The 21,859-nt window shown below is 35.9% G+C and overlaps 1 protein-coding gene across 1 annotated transcript; it reads right to left on the bottom strand.

Moving 5' to 3' along the window:
* Positions 1-938: 938 nt before the first annotated feature.
* LOC140802160 (vacuolar protein-sorting-associated protein 11 homolog) lies at positions 939-16,393 on the bottom strand. The gene is made up of 5 exons (XM_073157604.1): positions 16,018-16,393; positions 7,306-7,479; positions 6,676-6,996; positions 4,772-6,547; positions 939-1,901 (listed from the first exon to the last, which is right to left on the bottom strand). Exons 1-5 carry the CDS (start codon positions 16,237-16,239, stop codon positions 1,542-1,544), a joined length of 2,853 nt encoding a protein of 950 aa, XP_073013705.1. The 5' UTR covers positions 16,240-16,393; the 3' UTR covers positions 939-1,541.
* Positions 16,394-21,859: the final 5,466 nt, after the last annotated feature.

Here is a 21,859-nt window from a genome sequence, read left to right as displayed (position 1 = left end):
ACCCATTTCCTCTCCCTGTCTTAAGACATTGATCCAATGCAGAACAACAGCCAAATCATATGAATGATTGAAGGTAGAGTTTGGAGTTTTGTGCTTCAATAACAACATTGCAGGCTTGCAGCTGCCAACCAGTGTCAGTAACAGTTGCTCACCATAGTTGTTGACCTATGAATTGAAATGATATAGCAGGATGGACAAATGTGAATTTTCATACCAAGCAAAATGTGAGTGATGAAACGTTTGGAGAATTAGACCTCCACTGTAGCATAGGTCGATAGTTAGGTACTACCAACCTATGACAAAAATTATAAATTTAATTTCCTCCATAAATATTGAGGTTTATATAATAATTTTTCATTGGAGCACTATATAAATGCAGTTTAGACTCGCCAACCTATATATTAAAGGAAGGTGGGCCACTTATCTTACCTATGATTAGCGTACAATCTTATAATCTATCAAAAAAATTAAAAAGTTTAGAGAATTAGCATTGTAGAAAAGAATGATCTACATCACAAAGAGGGCACAAAGGATTGACCTGTACTTCTTTCCAAAGTTACAGACGCCTATAAAGTTGGGCAAAGTCAAATTTTGAACGTGTTCATTTGATTCCACCGACTTTAAGCAAATCATACATCGACTTGGTGGAATAGGAATTAGATACATTGGATCTCCAGGTGATAGTATCTTTCTCCTGAGGACGAGTTGGAAGTCTTGCAACTCAAGAGAATAACCCATCAAATTGGTCATTAATTTCTGCACTCCTGGACCATCTGAGGATATAGTGAATGATCAAGATTATATACATATGAAAATACGAAAGATAGTATACATATGAAAAAAGAAAAGAGGATAGTATACATATTTGTTGCACATCTGTATCTGTATGCCTATGAGCCAACAGCATACCAACATATCTGTAATTAAGCAAACAGAAGGGAGAAAAGACAACAAATTCTTTCTGGATACAGTGGACAAAGTAAAAGTAACTCCCACAGTTGCAACTAAAGGAATACAAAATAATGAAAAGAATAAAAGCAAAAGAAATTTGAGTGCATACCCATAAAGGAGCCTGATCGATGTTTAACCGATTGCAGACCACAGACTAATGGACTTCTAATAATTACAGAAAGCTCACCATCCCCTCAAAATTGTCACTGGGTATCACAATCTCAGATAACAAACGTCTAGAATTTATAGTACATGTTGGCTTTACACATAACTTCAAAGAGCGATCAAAACAACATCGATCGCACTCTCCAGACTTTCCACAAAGCAGCAAATAGTCGGTAGCAAAATGATAAACCAAGCCTTCCAGTATTCCGTTTTTCTATTTTTATTGTCAGACTATGATCCAGCTGCACTTCCCCAGGATCAAGTCATCAACCACAAGCTTCGGCACTTCACAACCAAATTAGCAAAGGTTGATTACATAATATATAGATCAGAGCAGTCCTGCCCTATCGAGAATTTTCTGCCCTAGCAAAGCTACAATCAGCTTGCCACACCAAATCAACCCACATTTGAAGCACAGTGCTGTCCTATCGAGAATTTTCTGGTGGTGCAATAGTAGTTTTACTTACTATGCCCTTACTAAAGTAGTCAGCAATGACAGAAAACCCATCCTTTGAACTCTTCAACAATTGGAAGAAGAGATCCTGGTCTCTGGCATTCTGCTCCAAGCTTCGTTTCTTCTCTATGATAGATCTGTATTCAGGTGCACACTCTGGGCATTCTTTCTCATTGTCTCCAAGGCATCTGAGGTGAAAAGAGTGCATGCACATAAAATGGACTGCAGGAAGATCAAGGGTGAAAGTGCAAGCAGTGCACTTGCTAAGTTGAAAGATCTTGGCATTAGTCTTGAGGTCCTCTATCTCTTTCTTCATCACATTTGTCTCTTCCTGGATAACAAAAACTTTAGCATATTAGACCAAGTTTGCAATCAAGTTCAGTTGATTTTTCTTTCAATTCCTACTATCATTTTATTAACTTGTAGATCTCTCTAATAGTACAATTATTCAAAAGTGGTTACAGCTTGAGCATTGACGTAGAGCTTGAAGTAGGACAACAGTAATAAACAACCTAATTCCAGCAAAAGTAGGAAACTATAAATATTATAGCCAAATTTACCCATATACAGATTTTCTTGAAGTCCTAAGTTTTGAAGTATAACTAGGTCGTAATGCATAGTCAAATTACTCCAAATTGAGTAATGGCAAATACTAGTGAAAATTTGAAGGTCTGGTCAATCCGCAAAGGTCTGATAGTTCCCTTTCTGTTCATATTTCCTACCATGGCAATAAGATGTCAAGACACTGATCAGACACTGATCATGCAAGTAGACAAAGCCAAACTTGAATCTGATCAATCTATGGTTGATGTTTTGTAATATATTCTTAACGATCATGATAAAGGACAAGATATCTTATCCAACTCAGAATTGGGCAATGGCAGAACCAATTTTAGTCTGCTTCTCTCTTGTCTAATTATTAACAATCTAGAGTACAAAGTATCAAAGACCTCCAGAACTTGGCCACCTTTAAAGTTCAAATTATCATTGTATTAAGGCTCATATTACATACTTCAGGTTCCAAATTCAGTATGTTATTTCAAATTGGATAAAATTCATAATGTCTCCTGCAACTAGGAACTTCTCTTTTCCATCAATAACCATATTCATGTGCTTAAACTAGCTTGTTGCACAACTGTTCCTGATTTTAGCTTCATTAGTACGCCTTTAGAGGAAAATAGGTTGCTATAAAATCTTTTGTCCAATAGTTTTCCCATTTACTAGGATAGTTTTCAGGTATATAAACATCATCAGATGAAGCTCTATGAACATTTAAATATTTCATATACAAGTGCATTTCAGAACAGCGAAAACTCATTATACAATATCAGAACACACATAGAGAAGAAAAGACGGGAACTTAAATTAGCTTGTAATCCTTTAAAAAAATCAATATTTACATGAAGCATACTCTTAGGACTCCATATGTGCGCTATATGTGACTACTGCATCTGATGCATCTTAGTTGATAAGAAAGGCTGTAGGTTTCACAGCCGCAGAACAATATGTGAAAATAATAATCAGAAGTGAATTATAGTATAAAACTGGAAATCTTTGGTAGACAGAAAATCTAGTCAAAACTAATACAGAGACTATACTTGTGCTCACAAGAATCGAACTTAGTTCATTGTCTTAACTGTTAAGCCAGTGCTCTCTACAAACTAGTCAAACCTTTTCCTACCATTTAGGACCATGTGACTACTTCATATATTGCAGTTGACTAAATGACATTATTTGTTTTTTTTTTCTCTTCCTTTTATTTGGCTGTTGTAGGAAGGCGTTAATCTAACCTCTGTAGCAAAAGGTCGAAAGAAGCTTTTTGAGCATTGGAATTTTGATTACCACAAGAAAGGTCACTTTCCTGAACAAATAGTATATTCAGTATGTAGATTACTGCAGCAAAAGGTCTCTCTCTCTCTCTCAGCCCCCTCTCTACTCTCTCTTCCTCTCCCTCTGTATTTCTTCCTCTCTTTTGCTCTCTTCTCTTTATCTCTTTGACTCTCTGTTATTGCAGTAACCTTTTTGCTGCAGTAACAGAGGGAGAGGGAGAGAGCAAGAGGACTAGGAGAGAATGGTTGCTACAGTAACAAAGAGAGATAAAGAGAGGATGAGAGAGAGAGAGGAGCGGGAAAGTATGAGAGAGGAAGAAATACAAAGGGAGAGACTAGAAAGGGAGAGAGAGTAGAGAGGAGGATGAGAGAGATAAGATATTTTATTTGTGTCAGATGTAGAGAGTCAGTGGGAGAGAGAAGGGGAGTTTTTTTATCCATGTGAGAGGAACAAGAGGGAGAGTGAAAACGAGAGGGAGAGATATTATGTGAGTATTCTTTTTGAAACTTAAGACTATATATGACAATTTTTATTTGTCTATTTTTTAAGTTTATAATTTTTCCTGTATTTTAAAATTTTTACGTAATTAAAAAAGTGTCACACCAAAAAAACCGGTACAATAGACTAAAATAACCGATATGATTGTATAACCTATACGATCGATAATATCGTTTTTCCGAGCGACCAATCCTGATCCTAATATTTGGAACCTTGCTTTTAAACTTGACATAACAAAACCAATTTCGAGTTCATCCTGATTTAATGCTTACATGTTACTTCCATGTTACTTCAATATTAGATAGTTCAACAATTATCAAGCAATAAATGCTACATCATATTTTATATTGAACCAAAATAGAGTACTTTGATTTAGATTTTTTAGAATTTCAAAAAGTAAAGTCCACCTATCAAATAGCAAAAGATATTCCTAAAATATCTCATTATTATAGTTGAACTTCTAGGTACGACGACGGAATGAAGGTAAAATTCATTAGCTTTACTAGATTGACAAGGACAATGATGGCAATAACTTTCCAAGTTCCTCCTTTTATCTTTATTAGATCCAATATTTGCAATGGACTCAGAAAAATATAGGCAAATTATACTTTGCCCTCATGTGGTTTGGCCCAATTGCAAAACATCCGTGTAATTTCCCTGAAAAATACTGCAATCAGACTATTTTCTATCCTAAAATATTGCTTATGTTCATACCATGCTTATCAAAAGTTATCATTTGTTCTTACTTTAGCAATTAGATTACTAAATACATCCTAGAGTAACTATATTAATTTGTGGTTCATTGGTAAAGAAGCAGTCAATGAAGGATTAAAAGAAGTAAATTTATGACAGGTATATTCTTGTGATACTAACCTGGTCTTTCTCAATAGATCTGCGGTCATCTTCGATTAGCTTTGATTCTTGTTCAAGCTTTCGAGCAATGTAATCCTTAACAACAGAGAGTGTCAGGCATGGGTTCTTAGATAATGTCTGCAGTACAACAATAGGAGGCAAGATATCATCCCTCTCAACATAAGTCAATACTTCCTTTACTTCTTTCGAACAATCTTCTCCTAGCTCACCAAAGTACTTCAACAGATCACCCCACAGAGATGGATCACCACCTTGGGATGAGTCTCCTAGCTTTTTGCAGCAGGCAATCAGACCTTCATGGTCATGGGCCTGCATGTAGCAAGCTATCACTTCTTTATAGAGTTTCATTTTCTCATACAGAAACAACAGACCATCTTTGAATGCATTCATTTCGCAAAGAATAACTGCAAGATCAACATCATACAAAGGATGTTCCATTTCTGATGTCCATGAGCTCTTGAGCAAGCCAAGCCCTTTCTGCTGTCTTTCTACCCGGTCCTTCTCCTTCTTGGCATCTTTCTTATGCAAAGATGACTTCTCTTTATTCTCATTATACCCAATGGCTACTCCTTTAGAGTTTCTTGCTTTAACATCATGATTTTCAAAATCATTTTCTTGTGAGACTGATGGAAAGCTCAAGTCGTTAGATAGGTAAAGCTCCAAAAGTGTATTGTGAATTTCTATCTGAGCAGGTGAATCCTTGATCTTGCTGATATACTTTTCTAAAAAATCCATAAGACATTGTGGGCTATGTACAAATATATTGACAAAGTCCATGGGTGTCGGAAGCATAAGTAGGTACATGCCGTTTGAAGCTCTCTTACTTGTTGATTCACCGCCATCAGTGCAGAGCTTCAGCAGTATTTCAACAGTTTCAACTGGCATATGTTCTACAAGAATCTTACCATACTCTTTCACAGTCACACCAGCTTGATTGGATTCAAGACTTGATATGTATTGCAAGGCCTCATAGTATCTTCCAAGATCCTCAAGTAAAATCTTCAAGTACCATTCATGCCTCCCAGCTTTTCTAGCCACAAACATGGCATATTCATGATATCCAGCAGCTCGGCATACTTTTATAGCAGTCTCCACATCAAACTTAAGTTCGCCCACGCCATCTTCATCTTTGATAAACTTGTTTAGCTTTTCTACATCTTTCAATTTGGTATAGCAATTCAGAAGAAGAGTTGTATGGTCTTTAGAGCCTAATCCCTGATCATGTAAGTTTTCTAGATAATTAGTGAGGTTGTAGATACGTTGTGCATCCAAAAACTTCTGGATGACATATGATGGTTCAAGATGACCAATGGTGTTAATATATTGGGACATAGCCTCATCATATTTTTGAGTCTTATACAAGTGATCACCATATTTTCGCAACACTTCAGCAGTAGCAGCAGGATCAGCTTGCTGACTTTGCACAAGGTTAATTGCTACCGTATATGAATTTTTCTTGAACAACATATCCAGCTTACTTTCCATATCTTTCTCTCCTATGCAAAGAACCCTTTTGTCACTCATTATGAGAATAATATAGCCCCACTCACATAGCAAGTGAGAAACTTCACCAACAGCCATGCTATGGGCAATCAACCGATTCTTCAGATCATAGACATTGAAAGTGTTTTTGCTGCTCCTTTGATCTTCAATAACAGAGAGTAAATATCCACGAAACCAGCCAAGAAATTTCTTCTCACCATCAAAAGCCCAACAAGGACCTCGACCATCGACTTCATAAAAGTACACAGCTTCAGGCCGTCCAATAACCAGATCCTGATTAGTAAACAGAACCATGTACTCAATATCCAACTAGAGATTTCAACACCATGATGACATATATCTATAGATAAACAGATACATATAAGAACATACATGCATACTATAAGATTTTATTTGCATACCAGGCGGTCACTCATTGTGACAGCATTGGTCTCACAACCAATCTGATCAAGGGTGTGTCTCTTTGGTGGTTGATCATGCAAGCTGAACATAGTTACAGAACTGGGAGTTACTGCAAAGAGGTGAAGAGCTCTCCCCTCAACTCGGAAACCAAGACCAGTAATAGAGGAACTAATACCATCAACAGTCTCAATCTGTAGCTTGAAGCGTGTAATTCGTTCGCGTGCAATATCACCTTTAATGCAGTAAATAGAACCAGAGTCTAAGCCAATAGCTACCAGCAAAATTGGAGGGGCTTCCTCAAGAACTAAAAAGGACGTAATCTGTAGGAATCAATAATTTGACTTATTAGACAGATAGAAAGTGTCAGCACCACAAAAATAGCAAAAAACATTTAAGAACACAAAACCCAGTGCATGAAGCTCATGCCTGTGGTCTGGGAAGGAGATGTATGTTGTCTTATTCTCATTTTTGAAAAATGTTGTTTCAGGATTTGAATTCATAATATCTTGGATGCAAGACCCAAGCCTTACCATAACCAAGTAATGCCCTCACATCTAAGGACATGAAGCTATAAAGAGACAAGAAAGGCTGGTATAAGGGTGGCCTATAAGTAAGTGATTTGATGATACCTTTGCTTCAGGATATTGATTAGTGAATATCCGCAATATTTGGGTACAAAAAGGAGTTGTTGTGCTTGAACTCTCTTCTTGCACCTTATCAAGGTCAAAAACCTTTAAACACATAGAAGATGTTTGAGAAGATATCTGCTCATCATCTCCGACAGTCATGAGGAAATTTCTTTGCTGCAAAAAAAAGATGGGACAAATTACAATATGCTCAAGAATAATGGCAAATTGAGCAGCATATTTGGCTATTACTTAGCGTGTAAAGAGATGAGCTCGGCTCAGCTCAAAATAAATTATTGTTGAACCGGGCTCCTTGAGCTCAAATCAAGCCAAAAAACACTGGCTCGAGCTCAGATAAGGATTTACTTAAGCTAGCTTAAGCTCTGTTCATCAGCTCAAAGAATTGCAATGCAATCATGCAATACTAAGATAAAATGCAACAACAAGCAAGTAGAAGGATTCGGTTCAACTTGCAATATAATGAAATGTAGCTTACCAGTTGTGCCAGCATCAACATCTGTCAAAGATGTGTAAATATATATATATATATATAGAGAGAGAGAGAGAGAGAGAGAGAGAGACAAGACCAGCTCGAGCTTGGCTCATTTATTAAACGAGCAATGAATCTTGGATTGAGCTCGGCTGATTTTCTGCATGAACTGAACTCCAGTTGAAATTTAGTCGAGCCAAACTTGAGCAACTTGCAAGCAGACAAGCTTAGCACTCTACTTTCACGGTATCTTGCTAACTTTAGCAAAATGGCAATACTAGCAACTTTTATTATTTCAGCCATGGATCGAAGAGTCAATCCCAACCTGGTTCAGCTGATTTTGGTCAACCAGGTCAGATCCATAACGGATCCGACACGGAGACATCAATATGATGTCTCCAATCTCCCATCATCTTCTTCCTCTCCCTCTCTCTTCTCTCTCTCTCTTGGGTATGTGAAAGTAGTAAAAGTTGATTGACTCCAGATAGAATATAGAACTACATAAATGTATACACGTTACTAGTATTTGAGTCTCTTGTCAAAATATTATGACTTGTAGATAGTGATGACAATAAGTTTCTTAAAATGAGGCTATAGATATAGCAAAAGAGTCAATAAAAAAATGTGGGCAAAAATTATAAAAAATAGTGAAAGTTAATTTACAAATTTATGATGATTATGATAACAATGACGATAGAAATTTACAAGAAACAGCTCGATATTCATTAAAGTTTTAAGCTTGTACTTTTTTTTAATTTTTAGGTTCATATGTGATTAATTATTATTATTTTTTGTCATTTTTTCTAAATTTTTAGAAAATTTTCTGCATTGTTAAATAATATTTAAATTTTACGTAATTAAAAAATTAAAAAGTCTCATCCAATCCGAATGGCTAATATGACCAATACATATCATTTTTTCAGGAGGCCGATTCCAATGCAGAGTTTTTAACCTTGGTTTTAGCCAAAGTTCGCCGAATCGGAATCGACGGGTTTTGGTTAAACCGGACCATATCCATTATGGATCTGACCTAGGGACATCAATTATTGATGTCCCCAAAACTCTCTTTTTCTTTCTTTCACTCTTGTCTTCTCCTCTCTCTCACTCTTTCTTTCTCTTTTTTTCTCTCTTTACCATATAACCATTATTTCTAAAGAGAGATCTAGCTCCGATGAACTCCGACAATACAGATCTAACTCTAACAAACTCCAGTATATAATTTTTTAAATTTATTTCTTTATTTTTTTAGTTTTTTAATTTATTTCACTCTCTCTCTTTCTTCTTATCCTTCACTGCACCATAATTTTTCACTTTTTTTTGCTTTCTTTCACTCTCTCTCTAATCTCTTCTTTTTCGTGAAAGTCTTTTTTCTTTTTGTTTTCTTCTCTCTAATTTCTTATTCCTTTTTGTCTCTCCTTTTTCACTTACTGTTTTTTTTTCATGTAATAACTTTCCAAAATCCAAATTGTTCTTTGCTGAATTATTTAATTTGCTAAAATTATGATTAAATATTTGCTGAATTATTGAATTAGATGAAATTGAGATTAAATATTTGCTGAAATTGTGATTAAATATAGCCTAAATTATTTAATTTGCTGAAATTGAGATTAAATATCTATCGAATTCTATTTTTAATTTGATCTCTATTAAGTGTTTACATTAAAATTAAAATGCCACCAAGAGAAAAGTCACAAAATATCAACATTGGCTGGCAACATTGCATCCCTTTTAGGCTAAAAGACAAAAAGCGTATCAAATGCAACTGGTGTAGAAAAAAAAAAAAGAGTAACGGTGTCAGCCATCTTAAAGAACATTTAGCTGTAAGATAAGAAATTATAGTAGTTTGCATTCAAATTAGTTTGGAAGTCAAAAGAGAAATGTCGGCCCATCTAATAGACAAAAATAAAAAACAAATTGCACAAAAAAGATAGTCAGTGATTCACCTAGAATTGATGCATTGACTATGAAAACATTAATGATGATGATAGCAGTGAATAGAGGGGATGATGATGAGGACAGACAGATAAAGAGGACAATGAAAGAAAGTAAAAATACACAAAGAGGGATAGATGAGAAGTAGCAATGATGGTAGTGTTCAAAAATATAGATCAATTTATATGCAAAAAGAAAGGGAATATAGGGGCCAGTAGTTCTAGGACTCTTGATATTACGGGCTTTACGACAGAGTATAAAAATATTTGACCGATAGATACATATCTTTAGAGAAAAATGAGCCATACCCAAACTACCATCAAGACTCCTCTCGAAGAGATAAAAAATGCAAAGAAATATATTAGTAGGCTATCTTTAAATTTTTCTTCTACAATTATATTCTTTTCAGTATAGCTGCACGTCGGGGACATATTGAGCAGACACGTTGTGGGTAACAGGTGCGGATTTCAAAAAAAATTTCTCCAATCCCAATAACCTAGTAAACTAAAAGTCTAAATCCTAAACCCAAAATCCCAAATCAAGCATACCATGATCCATCTCTTTATTTATTGTAATTGCGACCCTCTCGATGACATGCGAAGCCCCCTCAATAGTGACATGCTCTCAACAATGCTCCTCTCTCGACGACGTGCAGTTATGATCTTCCCTAATTGAGTTGAGACATTTTTCCCTTATATCTCTTCTCTCTCTAACCGATTTGAGAAGAAGCATAGGGTTTTTTTATTAGAGAGAAAAGCTTAGGTTACTTAAAGATATTTGTTTTTTCATTATTTATACAATTGATTGCACTGACTATTAGTTAGTGACTTATTGATTTTTGTTTTATTTTTATTTAAATAGTAATTTCATATTTATAGTAATCGAGTTAATGACTTGTTAAATTTTATTTTATTCTTATTTATACAATGATTGCATTGAGTTAGTGACTTGTTAAATTTTATTTTATTTTTATTTATACAATGATTGTAGTGAGTTAGTGACTTGTTAATTTTATTTTATTTATTTAAACAGTAATTGACATAAGTCAGTGAGTAACATTTATTCATTTTGTTTTATTTTATTTTAACAGTAATTGTCATGAGCCAGTTTGTAACTTGTTAATTTTATTTCTTTTTTTAAAACAGTAATTGCTATGAGCCAATGAGGGGCGATTTGTAGTAAAAAAAAACCTTCAGTTTTCTAATTGGCAAAAATAGGCTCCCTATTATCAAATTGCAATTTCAAGTATTTTTTTACTGATATAGACTAATTTACCCTTTCTCTAACCTAACCCAATAGTTTAATTTTGATGCGTATATTGTCAAAAATAAGAGCGTACTTTTTGCATGAACAATGCATGTAAATTATATAAGGGATGCGTGACGTTTTTTTTTTTTAAATCTCAACGCGTACATCGTTTTAAACAATAATTGCCATGAGACAATGAAAGGTGATTTATAGTAAAAAAACCCTTCAGTTTTTCAATTGACAGAAATAAGCCTCCCCATTATTGAATTGTAATTTCAGACTTTTTTTACTGATTTAGACTAATTTACTCTTTCTCTAACTCAACCCAACAGTTTAATCTCGATGTTCATATTGTTAAAAATTACAGTATATATTTTGTATAAGTAATGCGTATAAATTACATACGTGATGCGTGACGTTTTTTTTAAATCTCAATATGCACATTGTTGAAAATTACAACGTACATTTTGCATAAGCGATGGGCATATATTACATATGTAATGTGATGTTTTTTTTTAAATCGCGATGCACATATTATTATAAATTAAAGTATATATTTTGCATAGGCGATGCATATAAATTACATAGGTGATGCGTGCCGTTTTTTTTTAAATCTCAATGTGCATATTGTTGAAAATTAGAACGTACATTTTATATAGGCAATGCGTATGAATTACATATGTAATGTGTAACATTTTTTTTTAAATCTCAATACTCATATTGTTAAAAATAGAACGTATATTTTGCATAGGCAATATGCATAAGTTACATAGGTGATGCGTGACATTTTTTTTAAGGACACGGCAGTCTTTTTTAGATTTATTAGGGCTAAATTAGTAAAAAAATCTGATATTATAATTTAATAATGAGGGTCTATTTCTGTCAATTAGAAAACCAAAGGATTTTTTGCTACAAGTCGCCCGCCAATGAGTGACATTTATTATTTTTATTTTATTTTTAATTTTATAGTGATTGCAGAGACAAAAAAAAAATTAATATTAAAATTTTAGAAATTCTAACAATGTGAATGACAATAGTACTATGTAACTAATCAGTAATCAGTAATAACTTCATTGTAAAACTATGTAACTAAGTTACAAAAATTGGGAGAAGGCAAGGGTTTAAATTTTTCAAAGATATTACTATCAGTAAGGCTATAAGAGATTATACTATAGGATAAAAAGTACTTTGGATTAGACTAACTCGACATAGAATTAGGATTTGCCCGAAAGTGAATAATGAACATATGATAGAAATGAAAATAGTAGTGGAGACTGAGTTGAGAATAAAAAAATGTAATGCCTAAGCAAGTTCTTTTGCCAAAAGGTATCCAAGCTACATCTTCTAGTAGTTTTGTATATATCTGGGATTTATTATAATAGGAATATCAAGAGAATTTAGATCCAAAAAAAAAAAAAGAACAATGATAGCTATTGAAAAGGCATTCAACTCCAATGCACACAACCAATTGCATTGTGAGATTGCAAGGATTGTTCTACTCAGCTGAATTGTTTTTTTATTTGGCAATGAACTCTTATTATGTTTGGACCTTTTTATTTGCAGCAAATAATTCACTGTCACGTTATGTGCCTCCTAGCTACAACCTGAAACATACTCTCCTTCAACAAGAGAGAACAAATATTTAGCAGTCGTTACAACCTATCAAGAGTACATGGGGGATAACAAGGGGTTAGTTTTATGTGTTACAGATGGACTGATACGCAGAAGAGGCCTCTCATAAACTTTTTGGTTGTAATTGACAGTGACCCTCTCTTCTTAAATACTAAAGTCATTGATGACGTGGGGCATCAAATTGTAGTTGAAGTGATAACTGACAAATCACTTGTTTGCAAGGCAGCAAGAAGATACTTAAAAGCCAATTTCCTAATATTTTTTAGACTCTATGTGTAGTTCATACTCTTAACATTGCCTTAAAAAAATATGTGCAGCAAAGAATACTAAGGTGAATGAAATTATTTTTGATTCAAGATAATCAAATAAGACCTTCAAGTAGTGATGATCAATAACAAATAGAGTTGCTATAGAGAGAATGATGTGGGCAAAGCACAATTTGTCAAAGACTTTCACAAAGCCTATTTATAAAATATTGAGATTTGAAGACACTAACACACCTTATTTGCATTTGATATATGACATGTGGGGTACAATGATAGAAAATATCAAGCCAATCATTTATAGGCATAAAAGAAATATGGAAGACGAGGAGTCCCCCTTTTATTCAGTAGTGTATAAAATCCTAGTCAGTAGTATAAATAACATATTATTAGAACGCATGCACATCAGAATTCTCATACTATATATATGTGCTGAGATAGGGATTCTATCTTAGACTGATTGAAACCGGGTCAGATCGGATCGCTTCATGAGGACATTAGGCTCGACGAATTGAGTCTATTTATCTTATGTAAGTCTTTAAGGCAAGTCTAGTTATATCATATAAGCCCTTAAGGCAAGTCTAGTTATATCATGTAAGTTCTTAAGGCAAGTCTAGTTCAATCATATAAGCCACTACGGCAAGTTCAATTAAGTCACGTAAACTTCTAAGGCAAGTCCTAGTTCGAGTCGTATAAGTCTTTAGGGCTAAGTCCGAATAAGACTCTATATATAGAAAGGCTGGGCTTCTTTGTTTATTCATCCAAGTATCCAATGAAGAGTTAAAAATTATGTTTTAGTTGTAGATTATCTTAGGAGTAAAAGTAATTAATTGTAGTCATTTATTTTCTTAGAGATAGATCTAACTTAAAACATTAATTCTAACTCCAACTCATAACCATCGGCACCTCCAACAGCCACCCTACCTTATGGCCATCTACCATCACCCTTGGTCGTCTGTCACCTTCCAACGACCGCCACAACGTCGAATATTTACCGTTTTGCCTCATTTTAACATTGCTTCACTCTTTTATTTATATATTTTCATCCTAACCTCTAATTTAGGTGAAACTAGAGCCATTAGAATTCTAACTCATGAGGCTATTATCACGTAAATTTTTATAATTTTCTTACGTCCAGGTCAGTTCAGATCTGGTTCGTAACATAGACACTTCAGGAAAGACATTTGTCCTCTGGCGCAAAGATAGATGAGCATTAATTAGAGAGACAAAGGAAAATGAAGCTTTATACTGAATGATGGTGTTAACTATTAATCTGCAACTACAATCTCAATCAAGATATATAAGGAAAGATCATTACCCAATCATCTACATTCAGCATCCACTTGTTCTAATTCCACAACCATGGTCCAACTTTTAGGGGAAAAGTATACAACATATTTTTTTTGGATTCCACAAAAAGATTGTGACTACAAATTCAACTGACTTCAAATAACATCAAGCATAAAATAGAACAAGTTCAAGTGACTTCAAATAACATCAAGCATGAAATAGAACAGCAAAATCTAAATAAAAAGATGAAGATTCAATAATTCTTGTACTTTAGGACCTAATGGATATGTCCAACATGTTTATAAAATTGCATGCTAGTGAAGGTGCAAATGGGAAGATTGTAGTTATCATAATCAATCAAGGACTTGCTCGAGTTTCAACTTGTAATGAGCAAAATCAACTTGTAATGAGTCAAAGATCAATTAAATAGAATTAGTGTACACCATCCACTGGTGAATTCAATCGAGAAAAATGAGGCATACAAAATTGTAATAGTTGTAGAAGTAATAAAAAGAAGACTAGTAGTCCTTAGGTCATATAGAAATAAAGGACTGACATGTGGGGCATTTGAGAACCACAAAAAATAAACAGAAAACTTACCAAGCTTGACTAAACATAGTGTCTTACAACCAGATATATGTTAGGGGTACCCTTCCATTCACTATAGTTTATAGATCATGATACTCTACAAATTGCATTTATACTGAAATGGTAGGTTAAGGATCCACATCTTGCAACATGCATCACTGCATTTTAAATATCTACTTACCTTGGATTGGTGAATTATAAGCTTCTGCTATTAGTATAGCTTTCTATATTTTTCTTTTTTTCCTTCTTTTTCCATATTTATGTGTGCACTACTTCCGTCTATTCAATATTCTCATTCTAACAACATATCAACAGAATTATAGCTATTAAACTCTTGTAGATTAACTAAGTTGGGGACTAGCCAGAAGTTGGATTCAAGGATCATCTTTCATCAATAGAAGTGGAATTGAAGTCAGAAAACTTTCCTCAAATCACCATCTAATAAGAAGATTCAGAGTGTGAATCCAACAAATGAGCAAGATAATCTTATGAAGATAACAAGCGTGACCTTTTTTGACACATCCGCTAAACTTGCACAAAAGTTCTCGTATTTATGTGTGTGAAGCCAAAAGTAACCCACTAAATGCATTAATGCTTATCATAACTCTTAATGGAGGAGGTTCCTTTAAAACAGTTTTAAAATGGTTAGTGTAGAATGATATGTTCTCTAAGCATAAGTATGAAAGAATAGACTAACAAGATCATAATGTGCCACTTAGTTAAGTCTGGGCATAGCATCTAAGGATATATGTACTTCGTACAACAAGACATAATGCACTTCTAAGGTTATGGAAGAGCGCAGATGTGTATAAAAGGATGGCGGTGTCATATATGTGCTTATCCCTGTACCCTGGTGTAACAAGGTATTCTATTACAGGTATTAATAAAGTGTAGCAATGGAAATTTTCTAAGAAAATATGGAGATATCACTCTTCAAGGTCCTAGGTTCCTGGTTCATGACAGCTGAAATTACCTATTCTTCACACAATAATTGAAGAGTTGTCTCCCACAGGAGCATTCTTATACTTATTGAATAATATGAATACCCTAAGAAAAACAATCCTTTGTCTAATTCAAATTGGATACCTAATTATTTCCCAAACAAGGTCCGGTCACCATTTGCTTTTAATGTAGAGTTTACTAAAACCATTCTTTCCCGTAGTTTTATCTCCACATAATTCAATCCCAAGCAACATTTTATGATCTTCTCATAGATTAATCCTGAACCTTAAATTTACCAATCAAACAATCCAAATCTTCTATGAGGCGTACCTTGAGCTGCTGGATGAAGAGAACATTTGAGGCGTGGGCTTGGAATCCATAGGAGAGCTTAAAACTGCGATCGAGGAGTCCGACGGTGCCGTCGTCGCATCCGACGGCGATCCGGCCCCTGCCGGAGGAGCAGCACTGGATCTTGCCGGTGATCTCAGCGGGGATGGAGGCCTTCCCGCCGGATTTCTCCTCGAAGAAGTCGAATTTCCCCCAAAGGATCATCTCGTTCCCCCTCCTCTCACCGATCGGGAAATCCTAACCCTGCAAAATCGAATTCCTCCTCCTCTTGTACCATTGAAGCCAAAGAGGAGGATGCCATGGACGGCCGTGATCGATTTTTACGATTTGCACGTTTATTGTCGTACGTCTAGTGCGGTGACAGGTGGATCGTCAATTGAAGCGGGTCTTCTTTCTTCGGTGGATCCGAAGTTGTTTTACTAGTGTTAACTAGACGACTATGTTAAGATGAGAGGGTTATATTTTGCAAATACTCACCTTCCTTTTTCAAATTTGCGGAGGAGTCATATTGTAAGCATATTTTATTATTTTAACTAAAATACTCTTTTTCTTTCTCTCTTTTCGAACCTTGTAAATAAACAAGATTTTCAACTATCACAATCCAATTTACTGGAAATTATTTTATGGTAGTCAATCATTCCTTAGAAATAAGCCAGGGTATCTTTACTTGGGCCAATTCTTCATTAAAAATAATAATTAAACCTGAGTCCTAACCTTTTTAGTCAGAGAGAAAAGCCCATATTATTCTAACCAATTAAAAAATTTGAATCTACGAAAACCAAACTTTTAAGTTGACCTGTGAAAAACTAAGTAAAAAGTAAAAATATCAAAAGCTGAAAATGAATAGTAAAAATAAATATGGCTAAACAAGACACATTTTTTAAATGGCACAAAAATATATAGATCCGCCCAAAATCGATCAATCTTATTTCACTAAATAGAATAAGACTTACGTATAATCCTCATAATACTCCAACGTCATAATATTTAAGCAACCTCTTAAATATGAACCGCGTGATAAACTTTTCTTGTGAAAAAGAATCATCTCTCTTTGATAGGCACCTAAGCGACGAGTGAATTCGTGCAAAAGCACAGGCATTAATGTGTTTGATATCAATAAACATTTAGCTCCTTCTGATGTTACTAGATCATCTTTAATTATAGCTCAAGCAATCAAACAAAAACTTTTACATTCTTCTCTCTATTTCTCTCAACAAAGCTCTCTAAGTCTTTCTCAAAATTCTCACACTCATACAACTCCTTTGGAGATGTTTTATATATATATACACACACACACACACAAGTGATTAATAGGCTGGGTTGCAAATAAAGGCTAAAGCTCAATTGGCCTAAAAAGCTCGACCGGACCTACATAATGATCAACTTTATGCTCAAATGTAATGTACAAGTGTTTTCGAATTCAAATACCATCAATATTATTTTAACTCGTCCTTATATTGGGTTTAAGCTTATTGACTTATGAGGATGAATTGTGTACTTCAATTTTGGGTCAAGGCCCAAATATTTGTCATAGCCCAATAGTGGCTTCAAAAGAGTTCAATTCATATAATTTGAATTCAAATGGATAATAGTTACGAGAAATTTCAAATATAACAAAATATATTATTTTTCTTAACGTATACGTCGTAATTATTTTTCACACATTATTCTACTAAGCTTTTTACTTGGAATAATATTTATTTTAGATTCAAATGAAAGCTCTTCAACAAAAGTTATGAAAATATCTCTTTCATTTCTCTAAAAAAAAATATGGTCAAATAAAGGGTGCTCATAGGCAGAGCTAGTTTTAGGTCGAAAAATTGCTGCCCAACTTCAAGCCTGAGGCCTGAGCATTAATTTAGTTTCCTCTTATAGGGCATGTATGTATGTTAAAATCCTAGACCCAAATCCTAAACTTTAGTTTGGTGAGATGTTTCCATGGTCCATGTCATGAAAGGGCAATAAAGCCCCCATAACACGGGGAAAAGAAAGTTCCAAGGGGTCCTCTATTTAGAATGCTTCATACTTTATTAACAAATAAAGTCACATTTATGACATCAATCGGATATGATTAAGTGGGCTCATCTAAAATTTTATCTCTCCAATAAAATTTTCTTTCAAGTTTACTTTTTTTGTAATAACTCATTCTCGCCATGTTACTCTCATAAGTGTTTTCTCCTCCCCATGAGCTTCGCGTGGAGATTAGGTGCCTAACAACATATCATCGAGAATGAAGAGACCCAAAAATAAAACGAAAGTAGAAAGGGGCCTATAAGACACAGCAAATTCATCTAAATACATTAGAAATAGCGAAACCCTTATAAAATTATATGCTAAAAGTAAGATATAACAAGAGGACAATACACATCTCTTATACAAATAGTATATAAAAGTATGAAAGGAAAGAGGCCTGTCACCCTACAAGGTAAATTGCTGGCAAGCATTCAACTAGGGTATTAATCAATTTGTATCATATATCAATACGGAATGAGTTTAATGATCAAGAAGTGGCACTATTGCTAGTTAAATATCATGGATAACAATACACCTAGTATGGAAAATGAATGTGTAACTATACAACTAATCATCATAATATAAAATAAAAATGCATGTCATGTATTTGGCTAGCATAGTTTGACCAGACTATCGCTAACCCTATCCACTACTTATACATGACATGCCTTCCAAAGGCCCTCAGCTACCAACACCATGATCGACAACCATAACTACCCCTAAGAGAGGATAGACGCCTACCCCTTACTTGGAGAGCAACATGATCGGTCATCCTCCACTGCATACTAGATATTTCAATCGTAAGCCCATCAAATAAGTCAATATTGCACATCGATATAACTATCTGAGTTCTTGGCTCCATATCAACGCACCACCGTTTAAAAACTCATGAGCAATTGCTCACAAACGCCCTCACCCTATGTCATTGGGTACTGCTAAATCTGCATCATTCTAACATTTTCTCTCTAATTTAAATAACCTAAAAAGTTGACTCTTGTCAATCTATAGTAAATCATCCATTGCCTAGTGAAATGACTGCTAAATAATAAAGTATTATCAATGCGTAGAAGTCATTCCCTTTATGATTATGCTTGTGTGCTAGTGGCATAATAAGATAAAATATGACTAGCAAAATATAATCGTAAAAGGGGTTATCATATCTAAACATGTTGATGAATGCACATAACAATCAAAATAATAGCAGTTATGTCAGGCAGCATGTTAAACAAATATGTGCCACTATAGTAAACATACTAGCATGTTATAGATGCTTATGTTATCATACATCACATCGAGCGATAATAACAAAGGTTGATATACCACTTGCTTGGATTCACTAAAGTTCCATGGCAATAAGCAATGTCACTCTAATCATAACCTATTCTAGAGCGAGCGTTGGTCTTAGGGAGCTCTGCGATAGAGTTACTAGGTCAACACCTATTTCGATGTTTAAAAGGGTAGTGAAAGAGGAAACAAATAAGAAAAGGGAAAAAAATGGAAGAAAATGCCTACAAAAAGCATGGACTCTGCTAACGAAAAATCAGGCTCTCGTCATGCCCAACCCAATTTTAAAAAAGGGGTTAGGCTAGGCCCAGCACCATTCGAAACCAAAGGGCTCGGTCTAGTCTGGGCCAAGCCAAGCCCGGGCACTCTCGAGCTGGCACCATTTGGCCTGACCAGGCGCACTCGAGCTGGCTCCAACCAGCCTGCCCCAACATGCCCGGGTTGGCTCCTTAGGGTTCTTCCACCTGCCCGCTTGACACCACCCCATGAGGGGGGGGGGGCCTCGTCGATGACCAATTGAGGCCGGACCACCATAGACTAAATGAGAAAGAGGAAGGAGTAACGCGCCCGGAGAGCCACACCAACCACCAGATATTGAAATGAGAGAGTGAGGGAGGAAGACTCATCAATGATGATGGGTTCACCATCTCCAGCCATGACATGACAATGGCAACCGCGGTGATTGTCGAATGGTGAGAAGAAGGGAAATGGTGTAATAAGAAGAAGAGATGCGGAGATAGTGAACTGAGAGAGGATGGGAAGAAATAAATAAGGGAGAACGGGGCGACGACTCATTGCCTAAGGCCCGACCACTGCACATGCCGTCGGTGGCATGTGTTAGGGGGCTAGGCCTGCCCCTCCCTCATCCCTCACCTCAGCCTAATAAAGGAGGCGAGAGGTAGAGGTGTAAACGAGCCCAGCCTGAGCAAGTCAGCTCTCGCTCAAGCTTGGCTCAAAATTAATTTTGAGCCTTACAATTGGGCTCATGCTCGATTTAACTCAACTTGAGCTGAGCCCGAGCCGAGCTTGAGCCTAAAATGAGCCTATGATCAAGCCAAGCCAGATCGAGCTGGACCGAGCCAGATCAAGCCCAAGCCAAGCCATAAGAAGAAGAAGAAGATTGAGGCATGCGGGACGACGCTGGGGAACTATCGAAGAGCTGCGTGGCAGAGGTGCTGATCCACCTCGGTCCGCCAAAGATTTGTCGGCACCGTAGTGGCTTGCCATTGTTGAAGAAGGAGGAGGCGGCACAGCGGTGGGTTGGCGAAGGAGGATAAGGTGGCACCGTGGTGGCAATTTGGCGAAGGAGGACGAGCCTTCGGAGGACGAGGTGGCACCGCGACGCTGTTTGCTGTCTCTCCACACTACTTAGATCACTGGAAACAGATGTCGTGGCCCTTCACTCCCTGGTGGTGGACACATCCTCAAGCTCCCACCACATTTAGAGGATAGACGGTGCTTGGCAGCAACCAGTCGCTCCACTGATGATGGCAACTGCCGTGATTCCTTGAGGAAGAAGGAATCCAGTATGTAATTATGTGTAGACCGGCAAGAGCCATCAACTCCGACTCACGATTTTGCCACTCCATTGACCTCGACGTCCGACTGCCGCCATCGCCGGCATTCAGCGGATCCTTGGCAAGTGGGTGGTGCGCCAGGCTGAAGAGGAGGAAGAGGAAATGAGGAGAGAGTGTTAGGTTTGTTAGAGAGTTTTTTTATTGGACATAGGGTTTGGATTAGATAGGGATAGGATAATAATAGCCATTAGATCTTTGATCTAATGATTATAAATATATTTATATATAATATTATATTTAAGCGAGTCGATCAAGTTGAGCCTAAGTGAGTAAGCTTTAGCTCAAGCTCGGCTCGACTCAAGCCAAATCGAGCCGAGCCCAAGCAGCTTGTTTATTTTGACGCCCCTAGTGAGGGAGGGCACATGTAGACCAAATCACATGCCCCGCCTCCCACTCTCTCTTTTTTTGGGTGTTACATTTTCTACTATTATGAGATAGGCCTGTGTCGAAGTGTTTGGAATCAATGAGTTTAAATAAATAAAAAATTAATTATGTTTGGCAGTTATTAAATACTTGCATTTTCTTTTTCATAAATGTTTCATGCAATATCACAATTATTGCACTTATTGAATGCATACAATTTCTGTTTCGTACTTTGTATTTAATGTTCGCATAGAGGCAAAAGTGACATAATAGCAAAAGAAAGGCAGATTGCATTAAAAACACAACCATACTTCTCTCTTTTCACCGCCCAAGGTAAAGTTGGAATAAAAAATAAAACAAAAAGTCGACATGAGAAAACTAAAATACGTCTGACTCAAAAAAAAAAAAAGGATTTTGGAGAAATCACCTTGACATATATATATATATATATATATATATATATATATACAAATCTATATACATTATTCGATTCCAATGTCGGTCGTTATTACTCAGGCGTAGCAGCGTGTGTGGTCAAGCAAACACGGGACACGAAGCTCCCCCACTACCTCGAAGGCTTCCGGGGG

This window comes from Typha latifolia, chromosome 15 (genome assembly GCF_019914945.1).
Source record: "Typha latifolia isolate L0001 chromosome 15, TyphaL0001v2, whole genome shotgun sequence".
Classification (NCBI taxonomy): domain Eukaryota; kingdom Viridiplantae; phylum Streptophyta; class Magnoliopsida; order Poales; family Typhaceae; genus Typha; species Typha latifolia.
This window is presented reverse-complemented; position numbering and strand designations above follow the sequence as displayed.

Coding starts and splice junctions, on each gene's coding strand:
- LOC140802160 (XM_073157604.1), bottom strand. CDS start 16,239: ATGATCCTTTGGGGGAAATTCGACTTCTTCGAGGAGAAATCCGGCGGG. Junction 6,997..7,305: donor ATCAATATCCTGAAGCAAAG/GTATCATCAAAT, acceptor TGATTCCTACAG/ATTACGTCCTTTTTAGTTCT. Junction 1,902..4,771: donor GATCTATTGAGAAAGACCAG/GTTAGTATCACA, acceptor TTTGTTATCCAG/GAAGAGACAAATGTGATGAA.